Below are 17,649 nucleotides of genomic sequence, written 5' to 3'. Positions count from 1 at the left end.
TTTTTTTTATTTTTATGTCCTGTATTGGATCAGTGTATATTAACTATTATTATTATTATTATTATTATTATTATTATTATTATTTTTAATATATATTGTTTGCCACAGGTTGGTGCTGCTCTCCGGCCAGCCTTTTCCCCAGATACCCCCTCAGACATCACAGCCAAAGCCTGCCAGGTAACCTTTTAAATCCATCATTCTATAGGAGCTAATCCTTATTCAAGTAGTAAAAACTCAACCCAGGCAGTGAGATCCTGCTTCTGTCATTTCATGCTACAGAGTGAGAATCCATGTGCACAGTTCAATATGAAAACAGTGATGGCAATAATAAAATTTCAAGTTATTAAATAGGCAGGCAGGATCAAATCAAAGATAAATCTAATGCCTTAATCTAAAGTCTCTACGAATATGAATACATTACTTTATGACTCCACTCTCAGACACAGAATAAGCAATAAACCTTGCCCTTTAGATGGGGCAGTACTAGGTTTTGGGAGATGAGAGGCTCTTTCCATTACTTTTGAATGGACTTCAAAGACACTCATTCATCAGTCAATGTCCTTTTAGTTTTAAACATGGCCAACCAACATCTACTCAAATAATACATGACTTGAATTACACATAGATAACTATTATTGGCATTGTATTCATGCTGTTTAGCCAGAGGGGAACTTTTTTTTGTTCATTGCCACATTTGCCTTTGGCTTGCTCACTGGAGGCCTAAAGACTGAAGTTTTAAAGCATGATTTTCAATCGTGTTATTCATTTGTACTGCTCAAAGGGAACTTTAAGACATTTAAGACATTACATTATAATTTTTTGGTACAGCATAATTTTTTGTAAAGCTGCTTTGAAACGATGTGTTGTGAAAAGCGCTATACAAATGCAAATGACGAATTAAATACCTCCTCATGCTAAATTGTACTTAATTTTGTTCAGAAGTGACCGTTCTTTTTGTACCTCTTGTAGAGTATTCTTCAGTGACCCACCCTTTACAAGGGTTGCGTTCTCTTGTGTACAGGTGTGCAGTGCATGGATAGGGAGCGGCGTTGTCAGCGACCTTAATGACCTGCGCCGTGTCCACAACCTGTTAGTATCCTCTCTGGACAAAGTTCAGGCTGGCAAGAGCTCCTCCAGCCAGCTTTACAGTGAGAGTGCCACTACCATGGAGAAACTAGCTGTCCTAAAAGCTTGGGCGGAGGTAAACCTTGACACGGCTAGACAACAGGATAAAAAATGTATTTACAAAACATAATTGGGTCATTCTGTCAACTCAGCCAGAGGTCCATGGATCAACATTTTGGTTTTTATATTTTATTTTATTTTTACTGGTGAAAGATAAATATAAATGGTGTTGAAAGCCTAAATAAGAGTAGTAGTCTGTTATTTTGATGAGGGGGGTCAAATGATCATTTGCCTATGATTTTGGAGTAAAACTACAGGTCAAAGATCGGTAGATCTATTACTAAAATCAGTTGAATTCCACACCCCTTGTTGCATGCCAATGGTGTGAGTCCAAAAATGGGAAAACAGACTTTGTGTTGTTTTTCCCAAGTTTGAGTACCTATAACTCCAGAAGTATTCAAGATATATTGATTTCCTTTTAGATTCTGGTTCAGAACAAACTTTCCTTGTTGTATCTTTGTTTTTAAGGCCCTATATGATAAAATCTCAGAGATATGGGGCTCTCAGTTTGGCTCCATGCCAAATTGTTGAATGTGGCCCATTTTGTGACCAAACAAATGTGGGTCACATGGTATGGAGTTAGTTTTCCTTATCCAGTAAAACAAAGGTCTAAAGTACAATTCTGTTGAAATTAGAAATGTATCTTTTATTTATTCTCAAAAAAATAGTGTCAAAATAGTGATTTTTAGTAGGTTTTTAAATAGTGATTGTTGGTGCACCATTTGTTTTTCTGTCCAGCAATGTATGCGTGTGCTCTGGTGTAGATGGCGTGCCCAAACACTTTCAAAAGGCCAAAAATTAAAATCGGATATGCCAATACATTTATTTTCAAACTATAACTCAAATTATAACAAACAAAGTAGGCTATCTCCTCAAAATAAACACACCACCTTTTACCCTGCTCACGGTCAAAAAACAATAGACCTCGCTGTGTGCCACACCTGTAACAATTAGTCCTACCCTTAAATAGGTTACCATGGCTACCCACTGTGCCCCCAATAGTCCCCATTGAAATGGCTCCAACATAACCAGCCCCTAATTGTTTATGGCTGTACAAGACATAACAGTTACAATTATGTTTACACATGGAGCCATATACATTAAAATTTAGAATCAACTAAATGACATTATTTTCTAAATGTAATTACCTTATAACAAAAATAAACCCCTTTTTTTTCCTAATTAACATGTCAGATTTTTATGCTGACAGTTAACCATTTTCTACCAATAGACACCGTTTTGTCACTGGTTTTTCAATGATATTTGTTTTGATTTGAACAGATATGACCACATCTGCTTTGTCAGGAAAAGTTGTGATTACTTTTCCGATCATCCAGGAATTTCATGGGGCAGTGGCATCTGCGATCAAAACAATGTCCCCTGTTGCAAGATTTAATTTTGTTTTGTTCCACTTTTGCCTTTCCTGTAATGCATTAAGGTATTCTTTGGACCATCTTTACCAGAATAAATCTGAAATGTACTGTGACTGTTTCCATCATCTTCTTGCATATTGGTCCTTTTGATCAAACAGGCCTGGAGTTAAAATCGGTTTCCTTTTCAATGTGAGAAGATGGTTTGGCGTCAGAGGTTCCAGGTCGTTAGGGTCCTCTGAGACCTTGGTAATGGGTTGGTCGTTCGAGATTGCCTCAGCTTCACATAAGACAGTGACCAAGGCTTCATCAGTTAAGGTTTGTTGAAGTAAAACAGATCTCAGCACTTCTAACTAGCCTGATCATGCTTTACCAAGCACCGCCGTGATGTGAAGCTGTTGGTGGGTTGAAACTCCACTTGATATCATCATGCAGTAAAGCTTTCTCAATTGTCCCATTGTTCAATTCTGCAACTGCTCTTTTCAGCTCCTTCTCTGCTCCCGTGAAGTTTGTGCCATTATCCGAGCGGAAGTGAGACACTGGTCCACTCCGGAACACAAATCTACGAATGACACTGATGCAAGAGTCAGTGTCCAGTGAATGTGCCACTTCTAAATGCACTGCTCTGCTTGCCATACATGTAAAGATGACTCCATAACATTTCACATAGGAACGTCCTTGCTTTACCTCAATGGGCCCAAAGTAATCCACCCCCATGTTGGTGAATGGAGGTAAGTCTGGAGTTGTTCTTTGGGGAGGCCCGCCATCTTTTGATCACACATTTTTCCTTTGTGGTGCTTGCAAAAAGCACAACTTGTAAAGATTGTTCTTACGGCTGCATTGGCATGAGTGATCCAATAATTTTCTCTCAACCTGGAGAACATGTAATTTCTCCCGTCATGCCTTTTCTGTTCATGAACGTGTTTGAGAATTAACATGGAGATGTGCTGATCTTTTGACAGGATGATTGGGTGCTTGTTCTCTTCTGGCATTGCAGTCCTGGACAGCATTCCACCTTCTCTTAGCAATCCATCCTCTAGAATAGGGTTCAGCTTGTAAATGGGACTACTCTTTTTCACAAGTTTTCTAGACAACAGTGCACAAATCTCGCTGTTAAATCTTTCCTTTTGGCAGAACTGGATAATAGCATTTTCTGCTATTGACAGGTCGTCAGTTGATAAACCTTGTCCCACTGAGCCTCTGGCTTTCAACATCTCCAGATCAATGCGATTGAGATCCGCAGGAGCATCCAACAGAAGTTGCTTCCTTTTTGACTCAGTTGCAATAGAGCTTTCCTTACTTTTAATATCCATGCAACTGCAGTTTTCAGTGTCTTCCAATCAGAGTGATAAATGATGAGCTGACTGGTTGCACTGCTGTTCTGTACACTTACTGCATTTGCAGAGATCTCCTTTTTGACCTCTGGATCACCTTCATCAATAGTGGACTCTACTTTGCAGTGCATCCATGTTTCCTTTGCTTTCCACAAGAATTCTGGACCACGACTTGTTGTTGTTTTGGACCATCAGTCCTCTAGATGCATTGTCTACAGGATTTTGTGATGTGTGGATATACCACCATTGTGTTGTGTCTGATGCTTCCCTAAAGACAGAAATTCTGTCACAAATGTTCGGAATCTCTTGTTTTCATTGTTGATGTATTTCAAGACTGTGCTGCTGTCAGTCCAGAAACAGTATTCTCCTAATTGAAGCTATAATTCTGCTTTTAACATTTTGTCTACCCGAACAGCCAAGACAGTGGCAGTGAGTTCTAAACAAGGGATGGTTACTGGTTTAAGTGGTGCCACTCTGGCTTTTCCAAGAAGGAAACAAACATGTACATCACCTGGTTCATTCTGTAGCCTCAGGTATGTTACTGTGCCATACCCTCCTCCATTGGCATCAGCAAAGTGGTGCAACTGGGCATGGACAGGTGGTCCAAAGTCATGTGGTTTCAAGCTCCCATGGAACCTCGAAAGTCCTTTCAGGTCAGTCAACCAATTGATCCATTGTTGTCTTAGGCCTTGTGGAATTTCTTCATCCCAGCCATAATTCTTTCAGCACAACTCTTGTAAAATGTGCTTGGCTGGAAGAGTAACTGCTGCAAGGTACCCTAAGTGATCATACACTGAGCTGACAACTGATAAAATCTCCCATCAAATTTGCATCCGTTCTTTGCAGTCCATGCGGAAGATGAAGTTGTCGCTTTCCATACACCATTGGAGCCCCAAGGCTCTTTCCATTGGGAGTTGGTCTCTGTTTAAATTGAGCTCACTCACATTTTTAGAGTGATGCTTCTCAGGAATTGCTTGACGACTGGTGCTGATCCACTGTGTAAGATGAAAGCCTCCTTTCTGGCAAAGATCACCAAGGTCATTAACAATCAGTATTGCTTTCTCCACAGATGGTGAGCTTTTCAGGCAGTCATCCACATAGAAATTTCTATGCACAGTGTCAATCACTTCCTCCGGAAAGCTGCCCTGGTGGTCGACTGCAGTCTTCCTCTAAGCATAGCACGCACAGCTGGGAGACGACACTGCTCCAAATAAGTGTACAGTCATCCTGTATTCTGCAACTTACTTGGTCAAATTTCCATTGGGTGGCAAACTATAACTCAAATTATAACAAAGTAGGCTATCTTCTCAAAATAAACACACTGCCATTACCCTGCTCATGGTCAAAAAATAGACCTCACTGTGCGCCACACCTGTAACAATCCATGGCTACCCACAGCGCCCCCAATAGTCACCACTGAAATGGCTCCAACAGTGATAGTGGTATTAAAAGGAATGACACATGTGGCTCATCAGTTAGTGCAATATCAATATCTAGTTTTTGGAAATCAGAAATGAATGAACATCTGCAAAGTTCTGGGATGCATCATTAGGGGTCCAAACATCAAAGATGCTGAAACCCAATTGTATTTGTAAAGATTTTCATATTATTCTGTTTTGCTCAGTGTTTAGGTTGTTCTGGACCAGAATCTAAATGGATATTATGGATATTTAATACTTCTGAAGTTAGAAACACTGGTTTTGTGTTTTTCTTTTCATTTTTGGATTCTCACCATTGGCATTTAATGCAACAAAGGGTGTTGAAGTCAACACATTTTAGTAATAGACTTGTTAAATAATGATGATGCCACCTTTGTAATAAAATTATTTTTTTTTTTTTTACCTTTTGTTGCTCTAAAATCATATGTGAAGTTTGTCATTTTCACCCCCGTCTACAAAATAATGGATTACTCCATAAACAATCCTCATTTATGTTTGTTTTCAAATTTATTCTGAAGATATTCAAAACTTTGAGCCGGGGAAATTTCTGAATTTTGCTTGATGTGACATGGACTATCCAAATTATAATAGCATTTGAAAACAAAACGGCATCATTCTGTCATGCATTATTTGCTCTGTTGTTAGGTTTTTGTAGTGGCAATGAAGATAAAGAAAGAATCTCAGTCCAGGCCAGCTCGTCCTGTGCAGTGTGATAATGAGGAAGTGGGAGATGAAGTAGATGTTCTGCCTCCAGATAGTCTGATGACTTTAGTGCAGCCGGAGCTGCCTTCTCTGAGCCGCCTGTGGCTGGCGGTGTTGAGGGACTACGCTTTACTCACTCTGCCTGCTGAGTTCTCCAGTCAGCTGCCACCTGAAGGTAGTCCACCAAGTTAAATTTTGCCTTATCACTTTACGTTTTAAGAGTCATTATTAAAGTTCTATTTCTCTTTAAAATCTCAGGAGGGGCCTTCTATACTCCTGAGACTATAGACACCGCACGGCTTCATTACCGTAACTCATGGGCGTCTATCCTGCATGCGGAGGTTCTGTGGCTCAGTAGCACTGGCTTTGGGACAGCTGAAGACTCTGTTGAAGGCAAAGGTGCCCCCATCAAAGGCCCTGCATTGGCTCCTACCCCCAGCAAAAACCCAGATGACCTTGTGAAAGACAGATTGCACCTTCTTTTAGGTAAATTGTTGCATCTACAAGGCTTGATTTATTTTTGTTTTTTCAGACTGCAAATAAAAGGGGTTTTTCTCACCTTGTTTCAGGCATCAGCATTGAATTCCTATGTTTTCCAAGGGCCGAAGAGCCCATTGAAGATGTCATGTCATGTCTGCATGCGCTCTGCACACTGCTTGACTCACCTAGTGCTCGGAAACACATCGCCAAGGATCAGGTCAGACAGCTTTTGGATGGACTTCTGTTTACTTTTTCATACTTCATCATAGCTAAGGGTAAATCATGAACGACTGAATGTTGGTCATTATTCTGTTGTGACACACTGTTTATATGCATGTATGTGGTAGCTGCTGGCTGTGGAGCTGCTCAACGTGCTTCACCGGCTGTTATTAACACGTGACCCGCCCAGCGTGCAGCTGCAGGTGACGACTGTCGTGCAGAAAACCATCCGTGCGGCTCAAGAGCACCTGGACCACATCAGGAGCAGCAAGAGTGAGTGAACAACAGGCTCGGGGGCCATACTTCATAGGCTTCACTGGTCCGAAAAAAATTCAGAGTGTCTATTTGCATCCTGGTGTAAATAGCATCTGCCACACAGTCCAGCTATTTGCACCCCAATAGTCTGGTGGAACCACAGAATTATGCGACAAACTAAACAATAGGTGTCGCTGCAGTGGCGTGGGGTGTAAAGACGGTGTGAATGTGTAGTGTTGTCCTAGCGACCACGGTTCGAATCTACCTTTTGTCCCACTCTTTTTCCCATTCAATTTCCTATTTCCTTTAATACTACTAAAAATAATAGATAAAAATTAATATAAATGTTGATTTCATCACAGTGATTTGGTCAAGGTGAATGTCAGGGAGTGTGAGAGGGGTTTGACCTGGAGGCGGGGTCTTTCGATCGCACTCGTTCCCGTGGCTCGGCATCACTTGTGTGTAGATTGTATTACTAATATTGTGGTAACCTTTTTTTTGCAGAAACCATAGTTTTAATGCAGTTAACCATGGGGTTACTTGGGGTGGGACTCCCATATACTGTATGGTAGTATTTTAAATATGGTGCAAATAATATCTGCCACTGTTTGCACTGGGGTGTAAATGGCATCTGTCAAAAATATTTGTTTATTATTTTAATTATCATTAATATTCGTGGCCATATTTTCAGTAAAGCAGCTTTGGAACAATATTTATTGTGAATAAATAAAAAAATTTCTCTTCAGGTTTACATTCAAACATTAACAGTGAAAATAAGATGAGAAGAAAAAAATACAAAATACATATTTTTGGAGAGAATATTTTACAGATGAAAATATTTTAATCATATCTTTTGGCTTTTTTATGAATATATAAAAGGCAATTATTTAATTTTGCAAACATGTTATCTTTATGATATCACAATTTTTCTTTTTCTCAGTAAAATTGGGTCTTCATACATGAAAATATATAGCTGCTTTTATATTTTAGGATATCATCATATATTTGGGGGTCCTTGGCCCCTGACCTAGAGTTAAGTATAAAAGATAAATAGTGACCTGTTACTTGTAGCTGGTCCCCAGCTCAATTTTGTTTTTGATCTGGTGAAAGAAATGCATAAATGATAAATAATAATAATATAATAATAATAATAATCAGTTTATTTTATATAGCACCTTTCTACAAACTCAAGGTCGCTTTACAAGTAGCAAGCAAGCAAATAAAAAAAAAACAAAAAACAGAAGAGCAGATCAATTAAGAGTCAAAATGACTTAGGGCAAAGATATATGTTTTGAGGTGGGTTTTGAAATCATGTATGGTGTTGAGGTCACAGAGGGATTGTGTGATAGTTCCATAATGTTGGAGCAGTAGTGCTAAAAGCCCTGCCACCCAGTGATCTTAGTTTATAACGTTGGATGATGATGATGAAAGCCAAAATATTAAATGTGGAGCAATCCATTATTTTGTAGAAGGGGGTCAAAATTATTTTGAAGCAAAACTACAGGTCAACAAAATTATTTTATTTTTACACGGAGATCTGTAGGTCTATTACTATAATCGGTTGACTTCAGCACACCTTGTTCCATTATATGCCATTGATGTCCAGAATCCAAAAATATATTTAAAAAAAATATAACAATAAAAAAAAACACTTTTGTTTAGAGAGCCTATAGTTAGAGAGAGTCTATAACTCCAGAAGTGTTCAAGATATCTTAAGAGTTTTTGTATCTTCATTTTTAAAGGCCCTATGTGGTTAAATCCCAGTGAAATGGGGGTCTCAGTGTAGCTCCATGAGTAAATTGTTGAATTTGACCCATATTTGAAAACTAAATATGGGTCACATGGTGTGAAGCTAGTTTTGTTGTCCAACATACAAATAATGTTGCAACTGGAAATGTCAAAATCTGATTTTCGAGAGTCCAATTATACACTGTAAGAACCTTTAATGTCATTTATGTTTTATCTTCTATGAATTGTAAATGGATTTATAATTCAGTGAATTGTTTTCTAGGCTGTGATGAGCATTAGTGTGGCTGTGTGAGTTGAGTGTTGTGGTGTTTTTGTCACAGCTGAGGAGGATGGTGAAGATGAGGTGTCAGTGTTTGGGGAAGGAGGCGACACCGGGGAGCTTCTTCCAGGGAAGTCGCTGGTGTTCGCCGCGATGGAGCTGCTGGTGTTTATCCTGGTTCGCCACCTACCTCAGTTGAACGCAAAGGACACTGATACCATCAGACGAAAACCACAACAGTTGAATGATGACAGCAACCGAATGGTGGCAGCCACAGTCACTGTCCTCTCTGAGCTACATTCACTCTGCTCACCTGCAGGTACACACACACTCGCAGGGATATGACCTGGACCGTTTATTTCTGTCTTTCATTCTATTAAGTCCAGATTGTGTATTATTGCTGTAGGAAGTATGACCATTCTGCCTACGGTGCTGTTCCTGATAACTGGTGTGCTGAGAGAGACTGCAGTGAAAATGTCAGATAGCTCTGTTCCTCCACCTGTGTCTGCAGCCCTGCAGGGCATCAAAGCCATCCTCAGCTCGCCACTCGCACGCGCTCGGAAGACGGGGACGCAGTGGAGCGCTCTGGTCAGGAGTAGTTTGGCCACTGTACTAGAGTTCTCTCAGCCGGGTGAGATGATGCCATGATTCTTTGTTTATCTCAGGTGGTCTGGTCCGCATTGCCGTTAAAACTTGCAAAAAAATAAAATAAAAAATCCACAGAAGGCCCTTTCATACCCAAATCGATTTCTCGCAACGATTACTCATTGCAATATAGATTTTACATAGGAACAATTGATTGCATTGGAGCCTATTGCATGAGGAGCGAGCAAAATTCAGTTTAACCCCCATTAATATTTCTTTGTGTCTACTCGATTTTTATTTACAGCTACATCAGCTCCCTCTAGCGTTCTTTCACCACATGTCTGACATTTGCATATTTTATCTTTTTCACCAACTAATGTTTTTATTAGTTAATACATTTTAATTAATTCTAATTCATTTTTATATGAATTGGAAAATCAAACTTACCATGATATCTTGACATATAAGAGTTCATAGCACTGTAAAACATACTGTAAATTTCAGAACCGAAAACTTCTTCGTTTGTCCAAAAAAAGGCTTTATTGAAACCAATGTGCCAAAACGACTGGTTCTCTACTTCCTCCTCACTATTACGTCATAGTGAGGTATTACATCAGCACAGGCCAGCCTCTGCATAAACAGATCAACGCCTTCTTTATCGTCGACACTGCTTAGGCCCGCCCACCGGTCTTGCGGTGAGAGTAGAGCGGTGAGATTATTTTTGGAGCAACAGGAGGTGTCACGATGGCCACGAAGATGTCAAGATGTTGTACAGTGCCAGGTTGTAGGAAACTAGATTTCTTGCATTTGCTTCGCAAGGATCCCAACATTAAGAAAGAGTGGCTGACGTTTATTTTTAATGAAGTCCCGGATCACGTCGGTAAGAACGCGTTTGTTTGCTCGCTTCATTTTACCGATGATTCTTTCACAAAGAAGATACAGTTCGATGCAGGCTTTACAGAGAGACTTAAATTAAAAGTTGATGCAGTGCCAACTATATTGGACCAGACAGTGATGTCGCAACAACCAAGTGTGAGTATCCATGTTAATTGTTTTGCTTCATATGTTACAGACTGTTAGATGTGTACTGAGTATTTGATTTGATCCTAGTGATGTGTATTAGTTTTAATACACAGGGATCTCTAAGCAGCATATATTTTCTTGTTCTGTTGGCATGATGGCACAATTGCCACAGATGCAATATATTTAGACAATCTCTTTCCTTTTTAATGAAAACATGACTCATTGTAATGAACAATGTATGCATTTGTCACTACACTGAATATATTATGAAAGATGATTATATGATGAATGACAGTGCGACAAACACCGGTGAATGTATACTGTATACGTTTACATGTTGCACGGTAAGTGTATCCTTTCACAGTTATAAATGTGATAGCACCATGTATTTACGCTTTATTTGGTACTGTCATGCGTTATTCAGCATTTGTAAAACACGGAAATGTTTCACCGTTGGAAAATGCCCCAACTATGTAACAAGATACACACCGTTTTGTCGCGTCTTGGTTTAAACAACAATAAAAATAATACCTATAACACAAATAGACAAGTAAATCACAGTGATTACTTACCACGCTGTCACAGGCTGCAATATCCGTGGTGTTTGTGGAGGGGGTTAATTTGGGATCAGGCTCTGGCTCAAACATGTATGGATGAATTCCTCCGGTTGTCATTTTTTTAACCATCCGAAGTTTTCAAAACAAACCCACACGTGCGTACTGGCGGGGGCGTTTACACTTATCCACATGCAATGATGTTACCCAATCACAGCAGTGGCCGTTTACACTGAAGTCTTCAAGAACACACGCCCCAAAAAAGGAGCACTTGAATCAGAGGCACAAAAACAATTATTCCTAAATTATGACACATTTTAATGAAGAAAAAAAAAATAAATAAATAAATAAATTATAAGTGGACCTCAAGGAACATTATAAAATAAAATAAAAATCCAATTGACACCTTTAAAATACAGGGTTCATACATGGTACTTGAATTTGGCTTTTTTTATTTAAGACCTTGAAAATAGCTATTTTCTACCAAGAGGTGCTTAAAAAGTGCTTGAATTGTAAACAACTTTTAAATACGTTGCGGAAATCATTAAAAAACAAATGTATTTATTTTTAGAAAACCACGAATACAATCCTGTTACAGAAAGACGTACCAGTAAAAGCGCTATTTATTAGCACGCTCTCTCTATGCTGGTTTAGCACCCCATTCACGAAAGGAATTATGCAGATCAGACAACAGCACCAACCCGCCCAAAAACCGCTGCTGATCTTGCAGGCCTATTCTGAGCGCTATACAGCAGAAGATGCAGCTTGCCACCTTGACATGACACACTCTGCCTAGGACTGAACAGCATCAATCCACTATTGTAATCCAGACACACGTATCATCTCTTTAACATGCCAAATGTGCGCTCAGCTGCACCACACATCTGGATACATGACAGGTTATAATGCTCTTCTCCATCATTTGATCATTATTTGATGAATTACTGCTGAAATAATCGATAATGAATGTACACAAACATCTCTTTTTAAAAAAATTTGGTTTACTGCCTTGTTTCATTTGGAGCTCATAGCGTGATGTAAATTGTGCCGGGCAATTTTTGTGAATGAAGCACAACTTACAGTGAGCCTAATTTACATAGAAATGAGGTGTGTTTGTGCAGAAAGGAATGTCTGTGACTTCATTTAAATATTGAAGACACAGCGCAATTTCAGCACTGATTGCGCCTGCTAAAATAGGTTGCGGGTGGTTAGTGAATAAGACACAGGTATTTGCGCTGAAATACCATGCTCAAAAGTGCCACTACTGTTTTGTGAATTCCCCCCAAAGTGTTTCTGGAAGCACTATTCAGCTTTGTGCGCCGTTGCTGAATTTACATCAAGAAACATGCAGCTCGAACGGTGTTGTGCTTTTTGCGAACAAATGACTCATGAGTCTGTTCTTAGAATAAAAAACATACAGGGCCAGATTAATGACATCCAGTGGGGGCATCAGGTGATGGCGACTGTTTAATTGCCTCTGGCAAGCTCACTATACAGTGCAGCGCGTTGAATTGTTTTATTTATTGTTTGAGTTACGTTTTAAGTATCATTATCAACTGGTGTAAATAAGGCGCATACTACCGATGAAGCGGCGCATAGATGCCGCTGTCACGTGGCACCTGATACTTTTCGCAGCACTGTTCAGTATGGGACTATCACAAACGATTATTATTAGTTCAGGATTTAAAAATATATGTATTTTATAGATACTGCTGTGGCGTATTTCCATTCACAAATACAACAATCAATTTTAATTAAAAATTATTAATACAGAGTAAAAATGTCTCAAATGAGATATATAATACGTTCTGAGGTTTGAATGCAGATCATTGGAGGATTTGGTTTTCTTCATCAAGCGTTCCCTTGTGGAAAGAAAGCTTTGTGTCTCACAGAAAACAGGTAGTGGCTGACAACATTTGCAGTGTTGGTCATTTCCTCACATACAGCAACTTGAGAAAGCATGGAACATAACTCGTGAATCATATGAACTACTGTTTAAGGTGCTAATTATTCATTTTTGTTGGAAAGCAAAATGCATTTTAAGGCTGCACACTTATGAGTTGTGTTTTAATAAGTGGTGTTTTCTAAAAATAAATTAAATACATAGTTGTGCTCAAAAGTTTGCATAACTTGGCAGAAATTTTGAAATTTTGGCATTGATTTTGAAAATATGACAGGTCTTTTATTTAAGGATAGTGATCATATGAAGCCATTTATTATCACATAGTTGTTTGGCTCCTTTTTAAATCATAATGTTAACAGAAATCACCCAAATGGCCCTGATCAAAAGTTTACATACCCTTGAATGTTTGGCCTTGTAACAGACACACAAGGAGACACACACAGGTTTAAATGGCAATTAAAGGTTAATTTCCCACACCTGTGGCTTTTTAAATTGCAATTAGTGTCCGTGTATAAATAGTCAATGAGTTTGTTAGCTCTCATGTGGATGCACTGAGCAGGCTAGATACTGAGCCATGGGGAGCAGTAAAGAACTGTCAAAGGACCTGCGTAACAAGGTAATGGAACTTTATAAAGATGGAAAAGGATATAAAAAGATATCCAAAGCCTTGAAAATGCCAGTCAGTACTGTTCAATCACTTATTAAGAAGTGGAAAATTCGGGGATCTCTTGATACCAAGCCAAGGTCAGGTAGACCAAGAAAGATTTCAGCCACAACTGGTCTCCTAGAGATGAACGTAGTTTGATGCGAAAAGTGCAAATCAATCCCAGAACAACAGCAAAGGACCTTGTGAAGATGCTGGAGGAAACAGGTAGACAAGTATCTATATCCACAGTAAAACAAGTCCTATATCAACATAACCTGAATGGCTGCTCCGCAAGGAAGAAGCCACTGCTCCAAAAATGCCATAAAAAAGCCAGTTTGCAAGTGCACATGGGGACAAAGATCTTACTTTTTGGAGAAATGTCCTTTGGTCTGATGAAACAAAAATGGAACTGTTTGGCCATAATGACCATTGTTATTGTAACAAAGCTTCATACAGGGAGGGAAGGAGGACACAGGGAACTGGGTTTCTTCAGTCTCAGGTAAGGCTTTTTAATTGTCAACTTTCTAGGCTTACAGCTTCACAATAACTCAATAGCTTCACAGTATCTCATTAGCTGTATATTAACTGTAGCTTCACATTAACACATCAACTACCCAGCGGGACTCTAGATCTCTGGCTCTCTCGAACTGGCACTGGCATGGTCCTTTTATGCCGCTCTCCCCAATCTCACTACAATTAGAGACAGGTGTTAGTCATAATTTGGCTCAGGTGTATGCACCCTTACCGCTCTCTCCCTCGACGGACACTCGACCACGCCCCCGCTGCTACATATGCCCACCGCCCGACTCAGGCTGGGCAGACATCCGGACTCCCTACCCCCCCCCCCCAATTTCTGGACAGCAAGTTGGCAACAGCCAACCACCTGTGGACCACCTTGAATTTAAAGGGCTGGAGTGCCAGATACCACCGGGTGATCTGTGCGTTGGTATCCTTCATGCGGTGGAGCCATTGGAGTGGGGCTTGATCCGAGCAGAGAGTGAAGGCCCGCCCCAGCAGGTAATAACGGTGAGTGAGGATTGCCCACTTGATGGCCAGACACTCCTTTTCTACGGTGCTGTACTTTGTTTTCCTCAAGGAGAGCTTGCGGCTGATTTACAGCACCGGGCGCTCCTCCCCCTCCACCACCTGCGAGAGTACAGCCCCCAGACCCCTGTCTGAAGCATCCGTCTGCAATACAAAAGGGAGAGAGAAATTGGGCACATGTAAAAGCTGCCCCCCGCAAAGTGCAGCTTTAACCTGCATAAACGCCTGTTGGCACTGCTCCATCCACTGGACCGGGTCTGGACCTCCCTTTTTAGTGAGATCAGTCAGCGGGCTGGTGACGTCCAATAGTTAGGTACAAATCTCCTATAATAGCCATCCAGCCCCAGGAACTGTCTCACCTCCTTTTTGGTCTTTGGTCTCGGGCAGGTCGCAATCGTCGCTGTCTTGTCAATTTGGGGACGCACCTGCCCGTGGCCCAAGTGGAACCCCAGATACCGGACCTCCACTCGCCCAATCGCACACTTCTTGGGGTTTGCTGTGAGCCTGCCTGTCGCAGCGACCTCAGAACTGCCCTTAGATGTTGCATATGCCGCTGCCAATCATTGCTATAAATGATGATGTCATCTAAATAGGCAGCGGCGTAAGTCGAATGCGGTCTGAGGATTTGGTCCACGAGACGCTGAAACATGGCCGGGGCCCCAAACAAACGAACAGAAGTGTAACAAATTGGTGTAATCCGAATGGAGTGGAGAAAGCCGTTTTTTCATGGGAAATTGGTGTCAAGGGGATCTGCCAATAACCCTTTGTCAAATCCTGTGTCGAGCAGTGCCCAACCGATCGAGCAACTCATCAATACGAGGCATTGGGTAGGCATCAAATTTAGACACCGCATTGACTTTTCTATAATCCACACAGAACCATACAGAGTAAGAATTTCATTCTTACTGTTTGGAGGTCCCTCCTCCCAAGCTTCGCATATGACATCAAGCACACCGTGCGGGCGCCACCCATATAGCAGCTCGAATGGGGAAAACCCAGTGGAGGCTTGCGGGACCTCTCGTACTGCGAATAAGGGGATCGAGCCATTTGTACCAATTTATAGCATCCTCGTGCACAAACTTACAAATCATATTCTTAAGGGTTTTATTAAATCGCTCCACCAGGCCATCTGTCTGTGGATGGTAAACGCTGGTACGAATTGAATTAATGCGACCACCTGCGAACATCGCCGCCAATGCCTGGCCAATAAAAACGGGCTATTAGTCGGTTCAGTGATTTTCTTTCCCCTAAGTGGCCCGCCGTCTGATTATAATGAGAGCTGGGTTGTATCTTCCTTGGTTTGAGCATCCTGCGTCACACTAAACAACCGCTCGTTTATAATTGCGAAATAATTATATGAAAGTGCGACACTCAGCAGGAGTTGTTGACCATCGATCACTCTCACTTGGTCAAAGGCGTGCTTGAGGGTTTCGTCTCGTGACTGCTCCAAAGGGAAATCCCCTTAGGGAAATTCCTTTTATGCCGCTCTCCCCAATCCCACTACAATTAGAGACAGGTGTTAGTCATAATTTGGCTCAGGTGTATGCACCCTTACTGCGCTCTCCCTCGATGGACGCTCAACCACGCCCCCGCTGCCACAGTTATGTTTGGAGAAAAAAAGGGTGAGGCTTGCAAGCCAAAGAACACCATCCCAACTGTGAAGCATGGGGGTGGCAACATCATGTTGTGGGGGTGCTTTGCTGCAGAAGGGTCTGGTGCATTTCACAAAATAGATGGTGTCATGTGGAAAAAATATTATGTGGATATATTGAAGCAACATCTCAAGACATCAGCCAGTAAGTTAAAGCTCTGTCACAAATGGGTCTTCCAAATGGACAGTGACCCCAAGCATACCTCCAAAATTGTGGCAAAATGGCTTAAGGACAACAAAGTCAAGGTATTGGAGTGGCCATCACAAAGCCTTGACCTCAATCCAATAGAAGTTTTGTGGGCAGAACTGAAAAACTGTGTGCGAGCAAGGAGGCCTACAAACCTGACTCAGTTACACCAGTTCTGTCTGGAGGAATGGGCCAAAATTCCAGCAACTTATTGTGAGAAGCTTGTGGAAGGCTACCCAAAACGTTTGACCCAAGTTAAACAATTTAAAGGCAATGCTACTGTTGGGCCTCATGTATTCAGATAGAGGACAAAGGCAGTCGTAAAACCTAACTCAGGCCCACATACCAAGTCATAAATTATACTGATAAAAACCGTGCCAAAATCAAACAAAGGGAGTCCAAAACAGACTACAAATCCCATGAAGCCTTGCTCACTAAAGGATCGGACTCTCAACTCCTATTGGATGAGGCACACAACAGAATGTCCCTCAACCATGACATCATCAGGAGTAGAAATACCTCTGAAATGCTTCCGGGATTTGCTTCCAGCAACTTTGCTCGCCGTGTGTAGACGAAGCTCATCACTGCTCTCAGGTGCAGCCTCGTGGCACAAGGAAGTAACGTCCTACTTGAAACTGTGGCCATACAATCTCCATCTCGCTGGACGAGTTGAGATTACTCTGTGTTCCACCGAACACTCTAACGGATCCGAAGGAGACCGCCGAGCAATCCGCATCTTCATCTGTTTGCCTGCAGAAGTGAAGAGAAAAGATTTCTCTTCCCTCTTCAATCAAGTCAACGTCGCTGATTTCTCCGCCAGCCCACCAAGAATCAGCAGCCATACCGCCCGCTGACAGAGCGAGGAAACGGCCTCCCGTCATCACCCAAGCCTCGAAGAACCGAGTCTGAGTTAAAGGACGGATGAACACACATTCTGCATCCTCATGCGATTCAAGTAAGAAGTTTACTTGATCGCGCGTGATCCCTCACAAACATTCTCGGACACGTTTTTGGCTAGTAGATAGCTTCGTGATAAAGCTCAGCTCGCGTGACATACTCTCCAC

At 41.2% G+C, this 17,649-nt stretch overlaps 1 protein-coding gene across 3 annotated transcripts in view; it reads left to right on the top strand.

Annotated features, from left to right (window-relative positions):
* The window catches only part of heatr5b (HEAT repeat containing 5B), a 93,458-nt gene that overhangs the window by 56,079 nt on the left and 19,730 nt on the right, over nt 1-17,649 (top strand). For all 3 annotated transcript variants that reach the window (XM_051651115.1, XM_051651114.1, XM_051651116.1), the window contains 8 exons: nt 109-177; nt 1,022-1,201; nt 5,974-6,205; nt 6,289-6,516; nt 6,600-6,727; nt 6,858-7,002; nt 9,054-9,311; nt 9,399-9,623. In XM_051651115.1, coding sequence (XP_051507075.1) covers nt 109-177; nt 1,022-1,201; nt 5,974-6,205; nt 6,289-6,516; nt 6,600-6,727; nt 6,858-7,002; nt 9,054-9,311; nt 9,399-9,623 — 1,465 coding nt within the window. The remainder of the gene's footprint in view (nt 1-108; nt 178-1,021; nt 1,202-5,973; nt 6,206-6,288; nt 6,517-6,599; nt 6,728-6,857; nt 7,003-9,053; nt 9,312-9,398; nt 9,624-17,649) is intronic.

Source organism: Myxocyprinus asiaticus, chromosome 23, assembly GCF_019703515.2.
Source record: "Myxocyprinus asiaticus isolate MX2 ecotype Aquarium Trade chromosome 23, UBuf_Myxa_2, whole genome shotgun sequence".
In the NCBI taxonomy this organism is placed as follows: Eukaryota; Metazoa; Chordata; class Actinopteri; order Cypriniformes; family Catostomidae; genus Myxocyprinus; species Myxocyprinus asiaticus.
This window is presented reverse-complemented; position numbering and strand designations above follow the sequence as displayed.